Source organism: Ciona robusta, chromosome 3 (genome assembly GCF_009617815.1).
Source record: "Ciona robusta chromosome 3, ASM961781v2".
Taxonomy (NCBI): domain Eukaryota; kingdom Metazoa; phylum Chordata; class Ascidiacea; order Phlebobranchia; family Cionidae; genus Ciona; species Ciona robusta.
Window position 1 is genome coordinate 8546285 of NC_143237.1, and position 18139 is coordinate 8564423.

The 18139-nt window shown below is 33.9% G+C and overlaps 4 protein-coding genes across 6 annotated transcripts; 3 read left to right on the forward strand and 1 right to left on the reverse strand.

Moving 5' to 3' along the window:
• The first annotated feature begins 135 nt into the window (after nt 1-135).
• Nucleotides 136-2204, forward strand: LOC149738923 (solute carrier family 35 member G1-like). Its single transcript, XM_089874641.1, has 2 exons — nt 136-782; nt 1029-2204. Exons 1-2 carry the CDS (start codon nt 407-409, stop codon nt 1586-1588), a joined length of 936 nt encoding a protein of 311 aa, XP_089730767.1. The 5' UTR covers nt 136-406; the 3' UTR covers nt 1589-2204.
• Nucleotides 2093-4729, forward strand: LOC149738924 (glycine--tRNA ligase-like). The gene has a single exon (XM_089874630.1). It carries the CDS (start codon nt 2265-2267, stop codon nt 4449-4451), a length of 2187 nt encoding a protein of 728 aa, XP_089730756.1. The 5' UTR covers nt 2093-2264; the 3' UTR covers nt 4452-4729.
• On the forward strand, nt 4727-17697 carry LOC149738925 (ATP-dependent DNA helicase Q4-like). The gene is made up of 25 exons (XM_089874624.1): nt 4727-4932; nt 5254-6140; nt 6462-6601; nt 6707-6869; nt 6982-7026; nt 7176-7400; nt 7653-7789; nt 8030-8128; nt 8443-8613; nt 8898-8988; nt 9214-9305; nt 9429-9566; nt 9785-9851; nt 10075-10122; nt 10423-10561; nt 10780-10864; nt 11094-11200; nt 11703-11782; nt 15868-16026; nt 16119-16165; nt 16226-16307; nt 16364-16550; nt 16825-16954; nt 17094-17154; nt 17423-17697. Exons 1-25 carry the CDS (start codon nt 4769-4771, stop codon nt 17602-17604), a joined length of 3726 nt encoding a protein of 1241 aa, XP_089730750.1. The 5' UTR covers nt 4727-4768; the 3' UTR covers nt 17605-17697.
• On the reverse strand, nt 12237-15770 carry LOC149738926 (dynein light chain Tctex-type protein 2B-like). 3 transcript variants are annotated; one of them, XM_089874645.1, is made up of 8 exons: nt 14958-15266; nt 14738-14901; nt 14443-14510; nt 14274-14387; nt 13949-14083; nt 13833-13887; nt 13339-13450; nt 12237-12981 (listed from the first exon to the last, which is right to left on the reverse strand). In XM_089874645.1, the coding sequence occupies exons 2-8, from the start codon at nt 14796-14798 to the stop codon at nt 12816-12818; spliced, it is 711 nt and encodes a 236-aa protein (XP_089730771.1). In that variant the 5' UTR covers nt 14799-14901; nt 14958-15266; the 3' UTR covers nt 12237-12815. The 3 variants fall into 3 exon arrangements, with proteins under 3 accessions (XP_089730771.1, XP_089730772.1, XP_089730770.1); XM_089874646.1 differs by lacking the exons at nt 14738-14901; nt 14958-15266 and adding an exon at nt 15400-15770; XM_089874644.1 differs by having other exon boundaries at nt 14738-15266.
• Nucleotides 17698-18139: the final 442 nt, after the last annotated feature.

The window sequence follows — 18139 nt, forward strand, 5'->3', positions numbered from 1 at the left end:
CTTTGCGTCGACGGATTCGAATTATATTTGCAGCGGCATAAGCGCGAAAAAACGACCAAGAACAGGTTTAGTAACTTTTGGTTCCGCGACAAAGTTGAAAATATATTCAAAAGGGGCCTTTGAGCAAGAATTCGCCTGGCGGTATAAGCCTTGCGTGTGTGTGCATTGTCAAACGCATAACGTTCTAAAAACGAACACTTTAGTTCCGGAAAACGCTGAATTTGTGCAGCCGGCTTAATGTTTTGACAACAAAGTAACACAACAAAGTAAAGCGTTTGTATTTGCACAACCTTAGAAAGTAAGCTTTGTTTATATCATTAAACCAGTAATTATTAGTAATGGACCTAAATATTGTTATACTCTTCCAGGATTTGTGTGTTTTTGTTTAGACGGTAAATATCACAGTATGGTGGAATCAAGAAGGTATAACTTGCGGCGATCAGCCGGTCTTATATGTGGCGTCATTTCTGCTTTCACCATGTCTCTCGGTGCTGTACTTTACAAATCGACAGAAGACTCCGCCAGCGTGCAAGCATGTTTCCTCCGATATGCATTTTTATACCTCTTCAACATTCCGTGTCTGACTTTTAAAACAATAAAGAACGAACTTCCGGATATAAACTTAAACTCAATGTCGTACTTGTTAGCTTTTGGATTTTTTTCCATTGGAAGTACCCTTACATTTTACCTATCCCTCGATGAGCTTTCTGCAGGTGACAGCATCGCAATATCCTATTCTTACTTCGTTATCACCTTGGCGGTGTCCTACATATTCTTGAAAGGTAAGTTAATATATAGTAGGGTTGGGGAAGATGGGACACTTCTTCACTTTCTTTGTCGTCCCGTTTAGTAGTAAACAAAGAACATTTAAAGATTTATAAAACCGTATCCTCACGACTTCCACAGACTTGTTAATTGTTTAAAACACGAGCAGGTAATATATATATTCTAACACTGTGTTATTACTGTACTTTGACACTTTTATTAAATGTAGCTAATGTTTTTATTCCTACAATTTACGTTTATAGAAAAACATCATCCGGTTGTTATTATTCTGGCAATCGCTAGTTTGGTTGGTGTGTTCCTTGTGGCTCGTCCAACGTTCGTATTCGGGGACGACAGTGGAACTAATGCTGATTCAAATCAAAACAGAGCTTTGGGGGTTGCTTTATCAGTCGCTTCCGCTTTTTTAGCTGCAGGAAGATTCGTTACCGGGAGAAAGTTAAAAGACAAAGTGCATCTGTCTCAGATTATGACTTCTGTCTGTGCACAAGCTTTGATAGCGTTCCCAATATATGCCTACATTACCGACCAGGGGTGGTACATCCCATGCATGTATGATTGGGGACGTTTAATTGCTAGCGTCTTAAGCGCTGCGCTATCTAGCTATATTCTGGCTTTGGCTCTTCAGCTTGAACGCGCCGGACCAGTATCAATGGTATACACATCATTAATTGTATTTAGTTTTATATTAGAAATCATTTTGTTAAAAACTGTCCCGAATATCACCAGTGTGATCGGTGCATTGCTTGTTTTGTTGGGTTCGATTGGAACGATTTTTGTCGAACTGAAATTCTCGCCAGAATAATTATCGTTGGGATACATGCTAAACTGTAAAACACTGTAAAAAATGTAAAATATCGTGCTCAGTATTCTTTGGTTCAATGAGCGAAGAATTTAGTACAAAACATACGTTTACCTGGCTTAAGTTTTCTCTGATGCAACACAACAGTTTGAAGGGAAACCACCTTTAAACCAGACCAGCTGATCACAGTAGTGCGCGGGAAAAGGAGATAGGTAATCGCAACAGTATTTCGTCATTCAATTTCATTAGGCACATTGGCATACAAAGTAATATATTGTCGTTTTAGTTCGGTTTTACAAGATAAAGAATATTTAGGTCGAAATAAGATTGTTTAAATGTAAAAAAATTGGAACCAAAACTGACACGTGGCAGATAATGTTACACCGTTTATTATACAGTATTATATGGGTTATGGGTAGTTAGCTAACGTAAATATTATCATAGTACATAAGTTATGTACCCATTCTGAAATTATAGCTGTTTAACTATAGCTTTAACTTTTATCATTATTGATGTAGTATATGGTTCAATGCTTGTTATTCTAAAAAATGTTTTAAAAAAAATTGGTTTGTGATGTTTGTTGCTTGGTGTTAGTTAAACTGTTGTATGTCAATATAGAGGAACCTGCCTTAGTTTTAATGCTTATTGGTCATGGTGTAATGTTATCTTACATTTTACTATGATTCTAGGATTTCAAAGTACCTTTCTTAAAGTGTGCAAAACATTTTGTCCAAGGCGATTTGCATCGAAAAGTGTTTTGCAAGTACAAGAATTTGAACTGAGAAAACAGGAACTTATTAATAGGAAATTTCTAAAAGAAAAGCTAGAAATGGGTGATGCAGATGCAGAAAAGGTCCTCGCGCCACTTCGTCTTCATGTTAAGGAGCAGGGAGACATCGTTCGAGGATTAAAAGAGAGCGGGGCCACAACAATTGACATTGAAAGAGCAGTTGCTGAGTTGAAAGCAAGGAAAAGGCAACTGCTTAACAAAGAGAATGAATTGGTTGCAAAGGAGGATTTTCCAAGACAGCAGATGGAAGATACTTTGAAGAGACGATTCTTCTATGGCCAAGCTTTTGAGCTGTATGGGGGTGTAAGTGGCTTGTATGACTTTGGTCCAGTGGGTTGCATGTTGAAAAATAACATCATTTCAGAGTGGAAGCAGCATTTTATTTTGCATGATCAGATGCTGGAAATAGAATGTACAATGCTGACACCAGAGCCCGTATTACGCGCTTCAGGTCACATTGAGAGGTTTGCTGATCTGATGGTCAAAGATGAAAAAACTGGTGCTTGCTTTCGTGCAGATCATTTGCTTGAGGGACATATTGAAAAGCTGATGCAAGACAAGAAGGTTGGTTTGGATGTGAAGGAAAAGTGTAAGACTGTATTGCAGCAGCTGGACAACTATGGGAAAGAGGAATTGGGAACTCTAATGAGAGAGTTTGAAGTCAAATCACCAGTGACTGGCAATGAAATTTCAGACCCAATGGATTTTAATCTAATGTTTCAAACCACTATTGGACCAGGCAACGCAATGCCAGGATATCTTAGACCGGAAACTGCTCAGGGAATTTTCCTCAATTTTAAGAGATTGTTGGAATTTAATCAAGGAAAGTTACCATTTTCAGCAGTTCAAATTGGCATGTCATTTAGAAATGAAATTTCCCCAAGATCTGGGTTAATTCGGGTGCGGGAATTTCAAATGGGTGAAATTGAGCATTTTGTTGATCCTTTGCGCAAAGAACATCCTTTGTTTTCGACGGTCAAAGATATTAAAGTCCCTCTTTACTCTAGCAAGGCTCAATTGAATGGAGAAGCACCTTCAATTAGGACCCTTGGATCTGCAGTAGAAGATGGAACAATTGATAATGAGACACTCGGATACTTTATGGGCAGGATTTATCTCTTTTGTGTCAAAGTTGGAATAGACCCATTTAAGTTCAGATTTCGTCAGCATATGCAGAACGAAATGGCCCATTATGCCTGTGACTGCTGGGATGCTGAATGCAAAACATCATATGGGTGGGTGGAGTGCGTTGGTTGTGCTGATCGTTCGTGTTATGACCTAAAATGTCATTCGCAAGCTGCTAAAGTTAACTTGTCAGCCGAGAGGCCCCTTCCTGAACCTGTCCAAAGAGACGTGGTTTCTCTTAGTTGCAATAAGCAAGCTGTGGGAAAAGCTTTTAAGAAAGATGCCAAGAAAGTGCAAGCGCATTTAGAAGGTCTCAGTGAAGAAGAGATCGTGAATTTGGAAACTGAAATGACTGCTAATTCTGTGTATGTTTATACTCATTCAGATGGTGGAAAGTTTAACGTTCTACCAGGAATGGTGGCAGTAAAACGCACCAAGAAAACATTCCAAGTGGAAGAATTCATGCCTTCTGTCATTGAACCTTCATTTGGATTTGGAAGGCTGCTTTATTCCACATTGGAACACAATTTTAAAATCCGAGCTGCAGATGAACAGCGTACGTTTTTCTCTCTTCCCGCTGTTATAGCTCCTTACAAGTGTTCTTTGCTTCCGCTAAGCAACAAACCAGATTTCAACCCCTTTATTACATCATTATCTTTAGCCCTGAAGAAACTCGGCATCTCACATAAGGTCGACACTTCATCTGGTTCAATCGGCAAGCGTTATGCACGTACTGATGAAATAGCTGTTCCCTTTGGTATCACCGTTGACTTTGATACAGTGAAGATAGAACCGCATACTGCAACTTTGAGAGAGCGTGACAGCTTGGTACAAATCAGGGCGACTGTTGAAGAAATTCCTCAAATTGTTTACGATCTTGTGCAAGAGAATACAACCTGGGAAGAAGTGATGAAAAAGTACTCTGTGTTCGAGGAACAAATTAATAAATAACTCTAGTTACATAAAAAGTCATGTAGAGTCATATTTGGTTAAGGGTGATTGGTTAACAAATTTCTGCATGGGTGTTCTCTTATTTATCGTTTCAAATATAGATTTTGAAGTGTGTGTATGAACTATGAAGCCATTTAATGTCATTTTTGATAAATATTGTCAAGTTTCAAATTATGTTGAAATATTTCCAATAGTGTTGTAGTTCATATTATATAAATAATAACAATTTGTTCATGGTGTGGTGATAAGTAATGTTGCATTGAATATATTGTAATAGATCAATTGTATTTAAATTGAATTGATATACCTGAAGTAAAATGCCTGTTGAAAATGATTTCAAATCAGAGTTACCGTTCATGGATTTAAAAGTGAAGATCAAAATGTGGGAGATCACGTTTGCTAAGCAACATGGTAGAAAACCGGGAAAAAATGATATTTCAACTGATGCAATAGCAAGAGATATGTACATCAAATACGCAAAGTAAGAGTTTATTGTTTGACCTAAAAATTTTTCGGTAATAGTTATTACATGTGTTTAGTGAAATTCAAATTATTTCTCTTTTCAAAATGGCTGTATTACGTCTTGGGCCAAGATAATTAACGGCAATTGCTCTAACCCAGTGGTCACTAATGGGTTGTCCAAATTGTCAGTCATACAGAAAAATCAATCACCCACAAAGTTACATACATGGTAATTTATAACAAGCATGAGGTGTATGAAACAGAACATCGTGTTAAAGTGACTAAAGCGTTTTGTTTTTTTGCAAGTATAAAGTAAATTTTATTACCTTACTTATTTCAGAATGAAAAAAGAGAAGGAAAATATACCTGTGGCTGTGGCTGAAAAAGGTAAATCCGTTTGGGGTAAATCCTTGTTGAAAGCAAACACAATGCCCCCTGATATGGATGACCATGTGGAAACTGCTAAGGAAGAAGAGGAAAAAAAAGAAGAAGTAGAGATTGTGGAAGAAGTTCCATCTTACAGGGATAATCTGAAGAGAAATTTGAAAAGTTCGTTCACAAGGCCGCGTTCTACTGCTTTTAAGAAATCGTATCCCACTGAAACTTTAAATTGTGATGAAAATAAAGAAAATGTAAAATTGGTGAACGTAAATGAAGAAATTTCCAAGGATGGTCTTGAGAATAATGGAGTAAAAGTATTAGCTTCACATAATTCAAATTTGGTACCACCACAAACGTGTGATGCTGCGAAGCCAAAAGCATTTACTGCGTTCGGTCAAAATCGAAAGATATTGAACTCTTCTGTGAGTTTGTCCTGGCTCAATGAACAATCGGATGATTTATCTGATCTTATAAACCTGGAAGAAAACGTTAAAAATGAGAAGAAAATGAAGAAAATGGAAGAAGAGATAGGTAACACTTCTGAGATGCCAAGCAAAGATGATAAAACTAATTTAATGAAAGATACTGAACGGGCTGGTTTAGGTGAAATACCTGTTTTTGTAACTGAGAATCCGAGTGTTTCTATGGCCAGTACAGAAAATGAAGCTAGTAAAGATATTTCTACTCTACCTGTTCCATCTAATCCAGTTCAGGCAAAGGACAAAATTTCAGATGATTTTCCTGCAAATTTAAATAAAAGTGAGGAATCCCCACCTGTGAGAATAAAGGGGCAACCTGAGAAAATTGAAAGTGAGGGTATGGAAACTTCTCAGCAGAATGAAAAAGGTGAAATTGAAATAAAGTTAAAAATTAAAATGTTACTATGCAACATGTCTGTATTTAATTTTAATAATGATATCCACTAGCGCAGTAAAACCCCTCCATTTTCTCCCCAAAATGCGCCCATTTTAAACCGCTATTAAAGTAACATTGAATTATAAGAGATGACCCTATGACTTAACTCAAACCAACTGCATTTTTATTTCCATTAATTTTTAAATATTATAATTTTTTTTACATTTCTTCCCCTAAATTTTTTTACATTTAAAAAAATAATAATAAAATACCCAAACTGGGCTACTCCTACTAATGACATTCATTGTACAGGTGCAAAGTCTACTTCAAAAAGTGGTGGGTCGAGTGGAGGAGGTGGTGGTGGTCTCGCTAGCACCAACTTTCGCCGTTTAAACATGAAACAAAAAACATTTAGTAGAAAAGGGGGCCAGGGCCGATTCTTGAGGAAACAGGTGAAAAATTGAGAAAGAATATGTGAAGTGCAATTGTAAAAAAATGTTTGTTATTACTCCTGGTGTTATATTTGTTTTTTTTAATAGATAAAATTTTATTTTCAGGTTTTTCGAGAAAAACTTTCGAAAAAGGGTTTTTCGTTCCGGAGCGGTTGGAAAGGTAGGAGTGGTGGTTCGTCATTAGGTGGGGGTGGAGGGTACAGGGACAGAAGCGAGGATAAATGTTTTAAATGTGGAGAGACCGGTCATTGGGCAAGCAAGTGTACAGGTATTTATGTTTTGGTTTTAAATCACAGCTCCATGATTTGTATCATTGGAGTATAATGTTTCACATTTAGATTATAAACCGTAATTTAAAAATATATTTCTATCATTTTTAGGAAAATTTAAAGGCAAAGCCAAAGAGCAGGATGCAGAAAATAAAGGTATATAATTTTAATTTCAATTTTTCTTTTATAATTTTGACATAAACTGTATTCATAAGCGGATCTAAGGGATATTTGGTGTTAAAAAAATGTTTTTACTTTCAATTTCATCTTACACTTTTTAAACATCATCATGAACTTGTTTTTAGCCTCCTGGGACAAGTTTCTTGAAAATCTTGTTTCCGACCCTGCCAGCGAGCCTTTGTCTTATTCGAGCCAACAATTCCAGCAAACACAAATCACACTGGAGCACGCTGAACCACTGTATACTGAAGATAGTTTCAATGAAGATGAAGTTTATTCAGTTTTAAAGAAGTTTGGTTTCTCCGAGTTTCGAACTGGACAACTACAAGCAATGAAAAGGATATTATTAGGTAAGTGTTTATTATACTACTTTTTTTCACAAGTACTACATGTAACATATGATAATAAATTAACCATAAAGGGTTGCGGAAAATTTTAGGGAATTAATTAGCGCTGTGGGTAAAAAGTTTGGGAAGTTCTGCTCTACTATATTTTAAACTATGTTTTAAAATTTTTTTTAAATTTTTAATCTATCGCAAACCCTGGTATGTTCGAACAGCTTTCAATATGTCAGCAACAAAACTTATTGATTTTCTATCCAGGAAAACCGACACTTCTTGTCCTGTCAACTGGTTCAGGGAAATCTTTATGTTACCAGCTTCCTGCATACATGTATGCCATGAAACGTAGCAGTATCACCCTTGTTATATCTCCTCTTGTATCGCTTATGGATGACCAAGTAAGTTTGTATCTTTATATCATTGATAACTGATCATATGCTATATTTGATAACTGATCATAGCTATTTTAATTTAGCTCTTGGGTTTAAATCTCGTGTATCCGAATACATAAAAAAAATATACAATAAAATGAAAAACCTTGTGTGTATATTTCTATCCTCCAATTTGAAAGCCCCTGGAATATATCTATCTTTTAATATTGGTAGTTTTATGTTAACATAAAATTTATATTTTCCAAGGTACATGGGCTTCCTAAATTTCTACGTGCCACCCGTCTCCACTCAGGCATGACCAAGGAACAAAGAGAAAAATCTATGGTTGAGATACAGAATGGAAATGTAAACTTTTCCTTACTTTTTTAATTTCCTAAAAAAATGAAATTAATTTCTAATTTTTTTACAATAAAATAAACTTTACGCAAATTCCTAAATTGTTTAAAAAACCATGTCATTGTTTTGTATTAATTTACTGCAAGAAAAAAATATAATTAATGACCAGTCTGCCAATTGTTTTACCTTAAACTAATTTTAAGTAAAACTGTATGTTTTTTTTAAATTATAAAGAAAAAAGAATTTTATGTAAAACTTTATTGTGTTCTTTTTAAGAGTAAGTGTGATAACTGTTATACTTAAACCCAAATATTTTTACACAGGTGGATATTTTGCTTGTATCTCCTGAAGCATTGACCTCATGGGCAGGCATGTCACCTTACTACAGTCCTCTTGCAAAACTACCTCCTATATCATTTGTGTGCGTGGATGAATGCCACTGTTTGTCAGAATGGTCTCACAGCTTTAGACCTTCCTACCTTAGAGTTTGCAAAGTAAGATTCTGTTTTTAAAGCAATTTAGGCAGTTTTTTTTACTGTGTTTTGGAAGAAATAGTAATTTTTAGGTATATTATGAAACTTTTTTATTTAAAAGATTACCATTTTTTAAACATTTATATTTAAAAGAATAGGTACTAAATATTTTATTATTTTGCTTAGTATTTTAGCGTGTTAAAATGTTATTTTAGGGTAAAAATCTAGAAAAATATTCTATTTTTTTGTGCCTTTAATTCTTCACCTTGCGGAATGAAATATTGTTATCTCTGTTTAATTATCAGGTTCTAAAAGATCAGCTTGGAATAAAATGTCTGGTTGGTTTAACGGCTACATCTACACGCTCAACTTGTATCTCAGTGGCTAAGCAACTAGGTAAGCGAATCCTATTCCATGTAGGTATCATTATCCTCGCGTGGCTGAAAACCGACAGTCGTTATACCATGGGTGTTTTGTAATGATTCATACACCTTGTGCCAGCTTACAAGTTCCCACGTAACTGTATACATGGTTGTTTTTTTACTGTATTGCTGAAAACTATTATTCTATATGACCTCGTACACAATAAAACAGAATAGAATATACATGTATTTTCCGCAGGTATAACAGACCCAAGACACGGTATGATCTTAAGCATGTCACTTCCAAAGAACTTGTCTCTCTCTATTTCAAAAGACAGATATAAGGATGAGGTACAAAACTATATAAAAATTTTTGTAGATAATTTTTTTGTAGAGGGTTTTTCTTTTGCTTGTAATTCATTAATCTAATTTTTAAATAAGTTTGTTAAATTTTATTGTGTCTTTTTATCTCAGGCTCTTGAAATGTTGCTAAATGGCGACCGATTTCGAAAACTTGACTCTGTGATCATTTACTGCACCCGTCGTGACGAGGTGGCTCGTGTGTCCTCGTATTTAAGAACAAGAATGCAGAGAGAACCAACTGAAGCTGAGGTAAAGTTTTCTAATTAAAGCTGTTTTCCTTAAAAAAAATGTTTGTAATGTGTTTTTAATATATAGTATTTTTTTAAGCTTAAAAAAAATATATATATAGATATAAATAAATTTTCAATGACCAATTCCTATTAACCATTAAATGTGACCCCCAAACCATAAATTTAGAATCCAACTACTATCACACCATCTCACTAATTATATCATATTCATTATAGGCAGAACCTGAAGAACAAATTGTTGAATCAAATTCAAAGAAAAGAAAAAGATCAACAAAACCAAAAAGTAAGGCGTTAACACGCCAAGTGTTATATATAGTCGGACGGGGTAATATTACTTATTACTTAGAAATGTTTTTACCTTTTTTTTCATCCAATGTGGTAGTAAACAAGGAATATTTACAGAATTAAATACCTCTTAAGGTATTGGATTTATGTGCTAAGGATATTCTATCTCACTACACAGTACTATAGAAACTAAACTAAAAATTAACATTTTTATTTTCCAGGCAGTAAAAAGAGAGCTGTTACAATTGAAGCTGATTGCTACCATGCAGGTAAAAAAAATGTTTAATTTGGTGATTTTTATTGCAAACCTTAAATCATTTTATTGTACAGTAACATCCACTAAGGTATATAGTTTTGTGGATATTCGTGTAAGTTATATAATTCTGTAAATATCCTTTGTTTACTACCAAGTTAGGCAGACAGAAGAAAATGAAAACAAACATGTTCTATCTTAGCATATAATAAATATCATTTGTGTTTAATTGTTTTGGTGGCTGCAAAAACAAGCACTTCTTTAACTCATTTTTTCAAACATCACCTATTATATTTCCACACGCCATTCTGTATAGGTATGTCAGCAGCTCAGCGTAGAAGCGTGCAGAAACGTTTTATGTCGGGTAAATTACGAATTGTGGTGGCAACTGTAGCATTTGGTATGGGAATCGACAAGCATGATGTGAGAGCGGTTATCCACTATAACATGCCCAGGTTAGAATAACAGTAGTTACTATTTTAAATGATCTAATAAACCAAAACTATTTATATGCTATACTGTTAGTGTAATATTCCAGTCAGATCAACTGAGTTTTTAATTCAATAAATTTTAGATTAAATTTTTTTTTTAATTTAATTTATTTTAGATAATTTTATTTGCAAAGAAACTTCCTTTAGTAAAACTTAGTCTAAATTTGGGTTAAACATCACAGATCATTTGAGCGTTATGTACAAGAAGTTGGAAGAGCTGGGCGTGACAGGTTACCTGCTGAATGTCATCTGTTTCTTGATGCTGAAGTTAGTGTAGCTGCAGATATGGTGGATTTGTATATATACACCCCTTTTTTATAAGAACATATTTTTAACTATAATACCATTACATGTTTTTAAGCTTGTATGTTCTATAAGGCCTTTCTTCAGAATACGCACAAATTAATAGTTTGTAAAATCTTATCTGTTTTTACAAAATCACCCCTAGTTTTTTAAATCTGCATTCTGCATTATGTATATTTACCACCAACTTCAGGGAGGAGATCTATCGGAACTGAGCCGACATACTTATGGTAAAGGGGTTGATCGATTTATGGTGAAGAAACTTGTCCGTCGTGTCTTTCCTTCATGCAAATGCACTGCGTAAGTAACTTACTTATTCCAATAAATACATAATTGAATCAGCCCAGTCTTTTTTATTGGTTGATTGCAATTTTCAATCTTTTTATACCATATATGTTCCAACATAGAATAGCATAATTTAATTGATGATAATCCTTGCAACTAACCAAAATCCTTAAACAGTAACCTTCTATGACTAAACTGTGAGTCGTGAAACTCTGTTGCGTTCTTTCAAATAATTAAAAGATGTCGCACCTTATTTTGTATTTTTACTTAGCCAGCTCTTTATCCCACATACTAACCCCACATTATTCCCTTTTTTATTAATAAATTTAACTTTAGCAATAAATGTTGTTAATAAATTTCTATATCGCTGGTATACAATTTTCAAAATGCGTCTCAACGATTCTTGACTGTGACCTTTTTTATTTGTTGATACATTCTAAACCAATGCACCAGTAAACCTTGAATAAAATCAATATTTAATATTAATATGTCAGTCAATGTTAATCCTGTGTTGAAGGTCAAATAAAGAATGTGTTGGACATTATTCTGCTATTCCTATTGATGCAATTATACAGGAATTGGATATAACTCGTGAAGGTTAGTTTTCTGTTTAATATATAGTGGGGTGGGAAAAGATTGGACACCTTTTTATTCTATTTTCATGTACCATTTGGAAGTAAAGAAAAAGCCTTTAAGCATTAAAACAAAAAAGTTAAAAAAAACAAATAAAAAAACAAAAAACGTTTCATAACCAATAACCATTCCCATAGACCATTGGTTAGTTGTTTAAAACACGATTAGGGTATTTAAATATTATGTGCTAAAGGTGTTTCATCTTACCCTATATTTTAGGAGGTATATAACTGGTGTGGTGTGGTTATGCTAATTGAAAACCAATTCCTATCTTAGGTCACATATGCTATTATTTATTTTTCTTAGAATATTTAATAAAAATCCACAAATATTGGAGCAGAGATATAAAAGATTTTTATGTACTGGTTTTACATTAATTTATAATTTTTCTAATTTATTTAAATACCAAACGCACATATTACAGCAGAGATAAAATGGTTTATTTCAAAATGAATGAGTTATAAAACAGACCAACCATAAAATTGACATATTATATATTTTAACTTAAAATTTGTTCTTTTTTATTACATCGTAGTACAAACAAATAATTACATTACAGGTTTTATTAAAAAAATAATATATGTGTAAAATAAAAGAGACAAAAAATGTGTACGTATATATCAATACTGAGTTTAAAAAAATATTTCATCACAGTTAAAATTCAAAACACCTGTTATAAAAATCCATCAAATCTGTATAGTAAGACATGCAGTTATTATGAAAACAAATTCTTAAAAAAAAATTTACACAATTCATTTTACTTTTTCACTGAAGTTTTTAAGATTCTAAAACTGTGGTTGAATTCAAATGCTTATTTATGAAATTATAAAAGAGGGTCCAACTAAATTGTGAAGAAATTCTTTAAACACATAAAAATCAGATGTTCGGCAATAAACATGGTTATTTCATGCACTGATTTTTCACCAAAAAATGTCATGCCTAATGTTTCACCAAAAATTTCATGATTATTTTTCTCCCAAAAATTTGTGTTACTCATTCACTCATAATACACAGCGTGAACAACCACTACAGCAAAATGTGTTGCAGTTTTACATTCAACTGTAACGTGTCCATCTGTGCTGGTGTCCCACAACCCCCTGCTTGCTATTAATAAGCCTTGTCCTTTACATTCACCAACAAATGCATTAACAACAAACTTGTACCTGAAACGGCAAAAACCTAATTAATCAAGGATTCAAGGCCAGTAAAAAATATAAAATGAGTAATTATAACTGTATCAGTTTTACAAAAAAGACAATTTTTTATGGGAACTAGTTTTGGGAGTTTTACACTAAAAATGCATAGAAGAGTAAACTGTGTAAATTTACAATAAATTTTTGTTTAGACTTAATCTAGAAAATGCAACTATTTTTTTAAAAAAATTAAAAAAAATAATTTTTTAAGGAACTCTAGTTTTGGGAGTTTTACACTTAAAATGCATTTAAGAGTAAACTTTGTAAATTAAAAAAAAAATTATATATATCATACTTAATATAGGAAATGGTAAATTTGAATCTTACCTATCCATGCCCAGTGTTTTAACTTTGTCAGTTACTTCACTCACAAGTATTTTTGCCAGCCTTCCCCCTTCTGACGAATCAGATGCTTTGCTCCACTGTTTGAATCCTTTCTCTGTAAGATCACACTCAAACAATTGAAATTCCTTAACATATATTTGCTAATCCCAGTACTACGTTTGTCTAGCAAACAGACACTCAGATAGTGTACATAAAGAATCTGGTGTTATGGAAAAGTAACCGACTAAAATCAAGTCTAATTTATTGTATAATAACAGAGTTGTTTCACCTAAATTGCCACGTTTAGCCAGAATATATAACTCTTTCATTAAACAATTGGTTGAACTTGATTTTGTCTGTTACCTTTTTTTGTAGCACTAGATCCTTGTATATTTCTTTACAAAAGAATCATCTAACTCCATGAACTTGGGATCAGGGTTTTTTGCGGAGTTTATGACAGTGTACATAAAAACGTTCAATATTTAAACTGTACTCACTTCTTTCACCGGTCTTTGTCATGTAATCCGTTTCGGCCAAAATTTCGTCCAGAACCTGAAGAAAAAAGCACAAAAACATTCCAGTCACCACAACACGTACAAGTTAAACTTCTCACCTCCTGAGCTGCTTTGCGGACAATATGAGCTTTAAACTGTTTCCCTTCATCCGGTTCAAGCTTGTATGTATTCTCCACTTCGATCTTAGGTTGTGGGGCAATCGGCAAACCAGTAAAAGTTGTCAGTGCGTTGGACTGCTCCCATAAAACAGAAAACATCCATTGCAGCAGGGTTTTAGTTTTCAAAGTAAAAAACAAGCAAATCGCCATTACTCTCTATCTTTTACCAGTACACAAATGCTGTTTAATAATTCATGAACTTTTCCCTCGCCTTCTCCATTACCCACCACCTTATCTCATCAATGCTAACAAGAACTATGCTCACCTGGAGGGAAAATATTGACAAATTACGACTTGTACGTCTTGCATTGATTGGGTTTATAGAATACCTCCTATGTGAAGGTGGTACAATCATCACTGAATGCCTACGATCATGACCCTGTGTTAAACATCATTTAGTTTTGGTTGTTTTGCCACAAAAATGATTTACTCACTGAAGGGTTGCTGATTCTTGGCAGTGGTGTTTCAGGCAATTGCTTCAGAATCCCAGTTTTTTTCAGGTCTGTAAATAATAATTACAGGGTTATCTAAAAAGCCAATAACCACATAAAACTACACATCAACCGCTATATTGATTTATATGTTCAAAGCCTATTAAAACCATGATAGATTGACATTTGATAGACATGAGATATGTTATGCTGATTCTACCAACACTAAAAGTGTCGATTTGGATGTCTTATCACACATTGTAATTAAAAATATCAAACTCTATAAAAACAGACGAACTTGCAAGCGCAACAGCATCCACGCTATGTCTTCTGCCAATAAACCTGTTACTTCCATCCATTTTCACAGGTTTACAAACAATAATAAAAGACGGGAGTTTTTTCCCAAGTTGTAAGTCTTATAATCTTTCCTCAGTTCTTAATTTAGCTCTGTGTAGCAGCTCACTGTCAGCAGGAGACAGTAATTAAAGTCTGTTGCTGGTTACCGTATCTTCACTGACCTTTAAGACTTTCGTCAAGTCGCCAAAGTTAATAGTTAACTGAGGTATTTTTTATTAGATTGACGTTTTGAGCTGCCAGGCTAAATTTGCTATAGAGACGGGAGGATTTATTGCACCTTTACAAGCTTTACTCCTCTGTGTCTACTACCACGCACCTTTTTCTTACTGTCTCTTTCTTGCAGCATAGGTAATCAGTTTATGCTTCTGAAATTTTTTATTGATTCTGAGGCTACGAATATGAAACAGTCATGAAATCAATTGGTTAAAGTGTTTTACTGATCCAGCAATAAATCTAAGTGCTCTGTTTATTGAAAAATAAACTCAGTATGTTATATATCGGTAAAATCATTAAAATTCAAATGACCATTTAAGCATGTAATTGGAACATAATGGTCAATGCTCACCTGCTGTGCGATTACAAACGGCCAGATTAAAAGCTTACCTGGTCCTTTCAATGTCATTGTACTCAAATATGACAAGCCCGTCTTTAAATTGCTTCTGCTTCATTTACTACACTTGTAGTAGGTGCTGTGAACTATAAAAAACCAAGGCAACCTTTCTCCTCCATTTTCTGCATGATGTAAATCAGAAGTGGATTAAATTAATTCCAGTTTCAACAATCCACGCCATTTCCAGTGCTTCTTGTTTGCTTAGGATCAAAAAATACCTCGTGTAGCGTGGGTTTTATCCTTGGTCAAGCATTCAAGGGCTTCTCCTGTACATCTGAGACTCAAGTGCTTTATTAATATCATATTCACAAATATTTCAATGAGAATTCCGTTTTTGGCCATGGGAACAGTTTGGTGGCTATAGAGACAGTTTAAACCCCTAAATTTACTGAACTAAAGTTAAGATTAGGAATTAGTAGATTTTTAACTGTCTGTCATATCATTATTTTATATTTAATTAGGTGTTGAGACCTTACTTTGTTATTTGGAGCTTGATGGATTGGTCAATGTATTTCTTCCCACTGAGACAAAATGTCGTATTCACTGTTATGGAGGTATCCCGCAGATGCAGAAAACTATTTTGAAATGCTCTGCTGTTGCTGCTGCAGTAAAAATGAAAGGTAACAAGACATTTATTGCAAAATTTAAAATTGGTAACATCAAGTATAAATTATTTTTTTTGGAAAGTTTAATTTGAAACTTATGTTATTAGAAAAAGATGAGCTTAGTGGAAATGAAGTGGAATTTGCTTTAGACAAGGTACTATTTAAAAACATTCATTCCTTTAGTATCTACTGTTATTAAAGCTGTTCTTTCTAGGTTGCAAATGAGTTATGTCTTGATATTGTCAACTTAAAAAGAAATCTTCGGCAGCTAGAATGGGACACCACACTTTCTGAAGGTAAGAAAACGATTTTGTTTTGTACCAACTTAATATTTTAACAAGCTTGTTTTCAGAACCTGGAAAACGTGGTAAAAGTGGAGTTTCAGTCGATTTTTCGGATTTATCTTTCCTAATTCACACAAAACAATCAACATCGAATGAATTTCTGGATGAAGTTACAGCAAGTTTACACACGCGTATTATGTCACAAGAGAAAAAGGAAATAGCTCAGCTAAAAACATGTTTTAATGCGATGCAAAAGTATGTACTTGTTTACTGTTGCTAAAAAGCATTTTGAATGTAATGAATCAATATAAATATTATACCTGTTTTGTAAATTAGCTCTCCGGCAAATTTTTTTCCTAATTAACCTAAACCGTATCAGCACTTTGTGCATCTGACTGCCTTTTTCACCCTGATAAAGACAACTTGAATAGGGCATTAAAAAACATCGAAGAAAAATTCTTGATAGAGGTGCTAATTTGCAAAAAATATCTTATTTATTTTTGTAGCATAAAAGATCTTTTTTCAATAGATTTTGTTACCCTAATGCTGGTTGTTGCATGGATGATTTCACCTCCCCTCGAAGTGAGCAATTAAAAGAAGTGATTGATGCTTATTTCCAAGAAGAGGAAAACAGCAAAAGTGATGATCAACCAGAACCAGTAAGTTATGGTGTAGAAAATTTGGCTTCAGCCAGTGCAAAACAAAATAATTATTTTTTTGTTGTTGACATTTTTATGTTTTCTAATTATTTTCTATTGTAATCGGTAATTCAAAAGTAAACTCATGTTATTGTTGCAGTTACAAAGCTCAGATGAAGAAGAAATTCGGTCAAGTGTTCGACAATTCTTATACGTTCATGGTCAGTATGGTTTGCAGCTAACCAAACAATTCTTTACATAAATAATCTTGTTATGCTGTATTTATACACAAACCCTACTTAGGTTACGTATTACTTCTGCAGTGTGAATGCATAAATGTAACTTACTTTCCCTCCTGTGGCGAGCTTACGAGTTATTACATGTGTAACTTAGTGGGAAATTATTTTTTTAAGATTTTTTATATACGTGTACTACTAATGACATACATTGTGAAAACGTAGTAAAATTTAACTTAAATTACTTTATTAGGTGGTGACTTGGGTGATAAAGTTACAGGGAGGGCTATTGCTCGAATATTTCATGGCATTGATAGCCCTTGTTATCCCGCAAGAAACTGGGGACCAGCAAGAAGATTTTGGAGAAGCAAGCTTAATTATGATTTTAACACAGTCCTAAAGTTAGCAACAGAAGAATTGATAAAATTTCGATAGATATTTTTTATACTTAGTGCAGATATTTTTACATCTTTGTATTTTTACACTGTGCGCTTCTTTTTCACTTAAATAAAATGAAAAATATATGAATGAATGTAACATACTTTATCCTTACATAGCCGAAAACGACAGTCGTCATGTAAACCACAATCGATATTCTGTTTCATACACCTCGTGCCAGCTTATGAGTTACCAAGTATATAACCTTGTGGGTGATGGGTGATTTTTTAAAAATTGTATTATGTGTGGCTGATAATTTGTACAACACAGTAGTGAACACTGGGTTGGAGCAATTGCCGTTAGGTCTTTCCCAAGGTTCCACATTGGGTAGCCTACCAGCGACGAGCCTTGAGCTCATTACCTATGGTTATAGACAGCCGCGCTAACTGTGTCACAGCGCCAGACCAATATAAAGTCTAGTTATCCCAAAATTGCAAATAGAAAATGAATTATATTTACAAGAGACAGTCTTTTTGCAAATTTGGAACATTTAAAAAACAAACAAACCTAAAATCGTATTTTTGGCCGACGT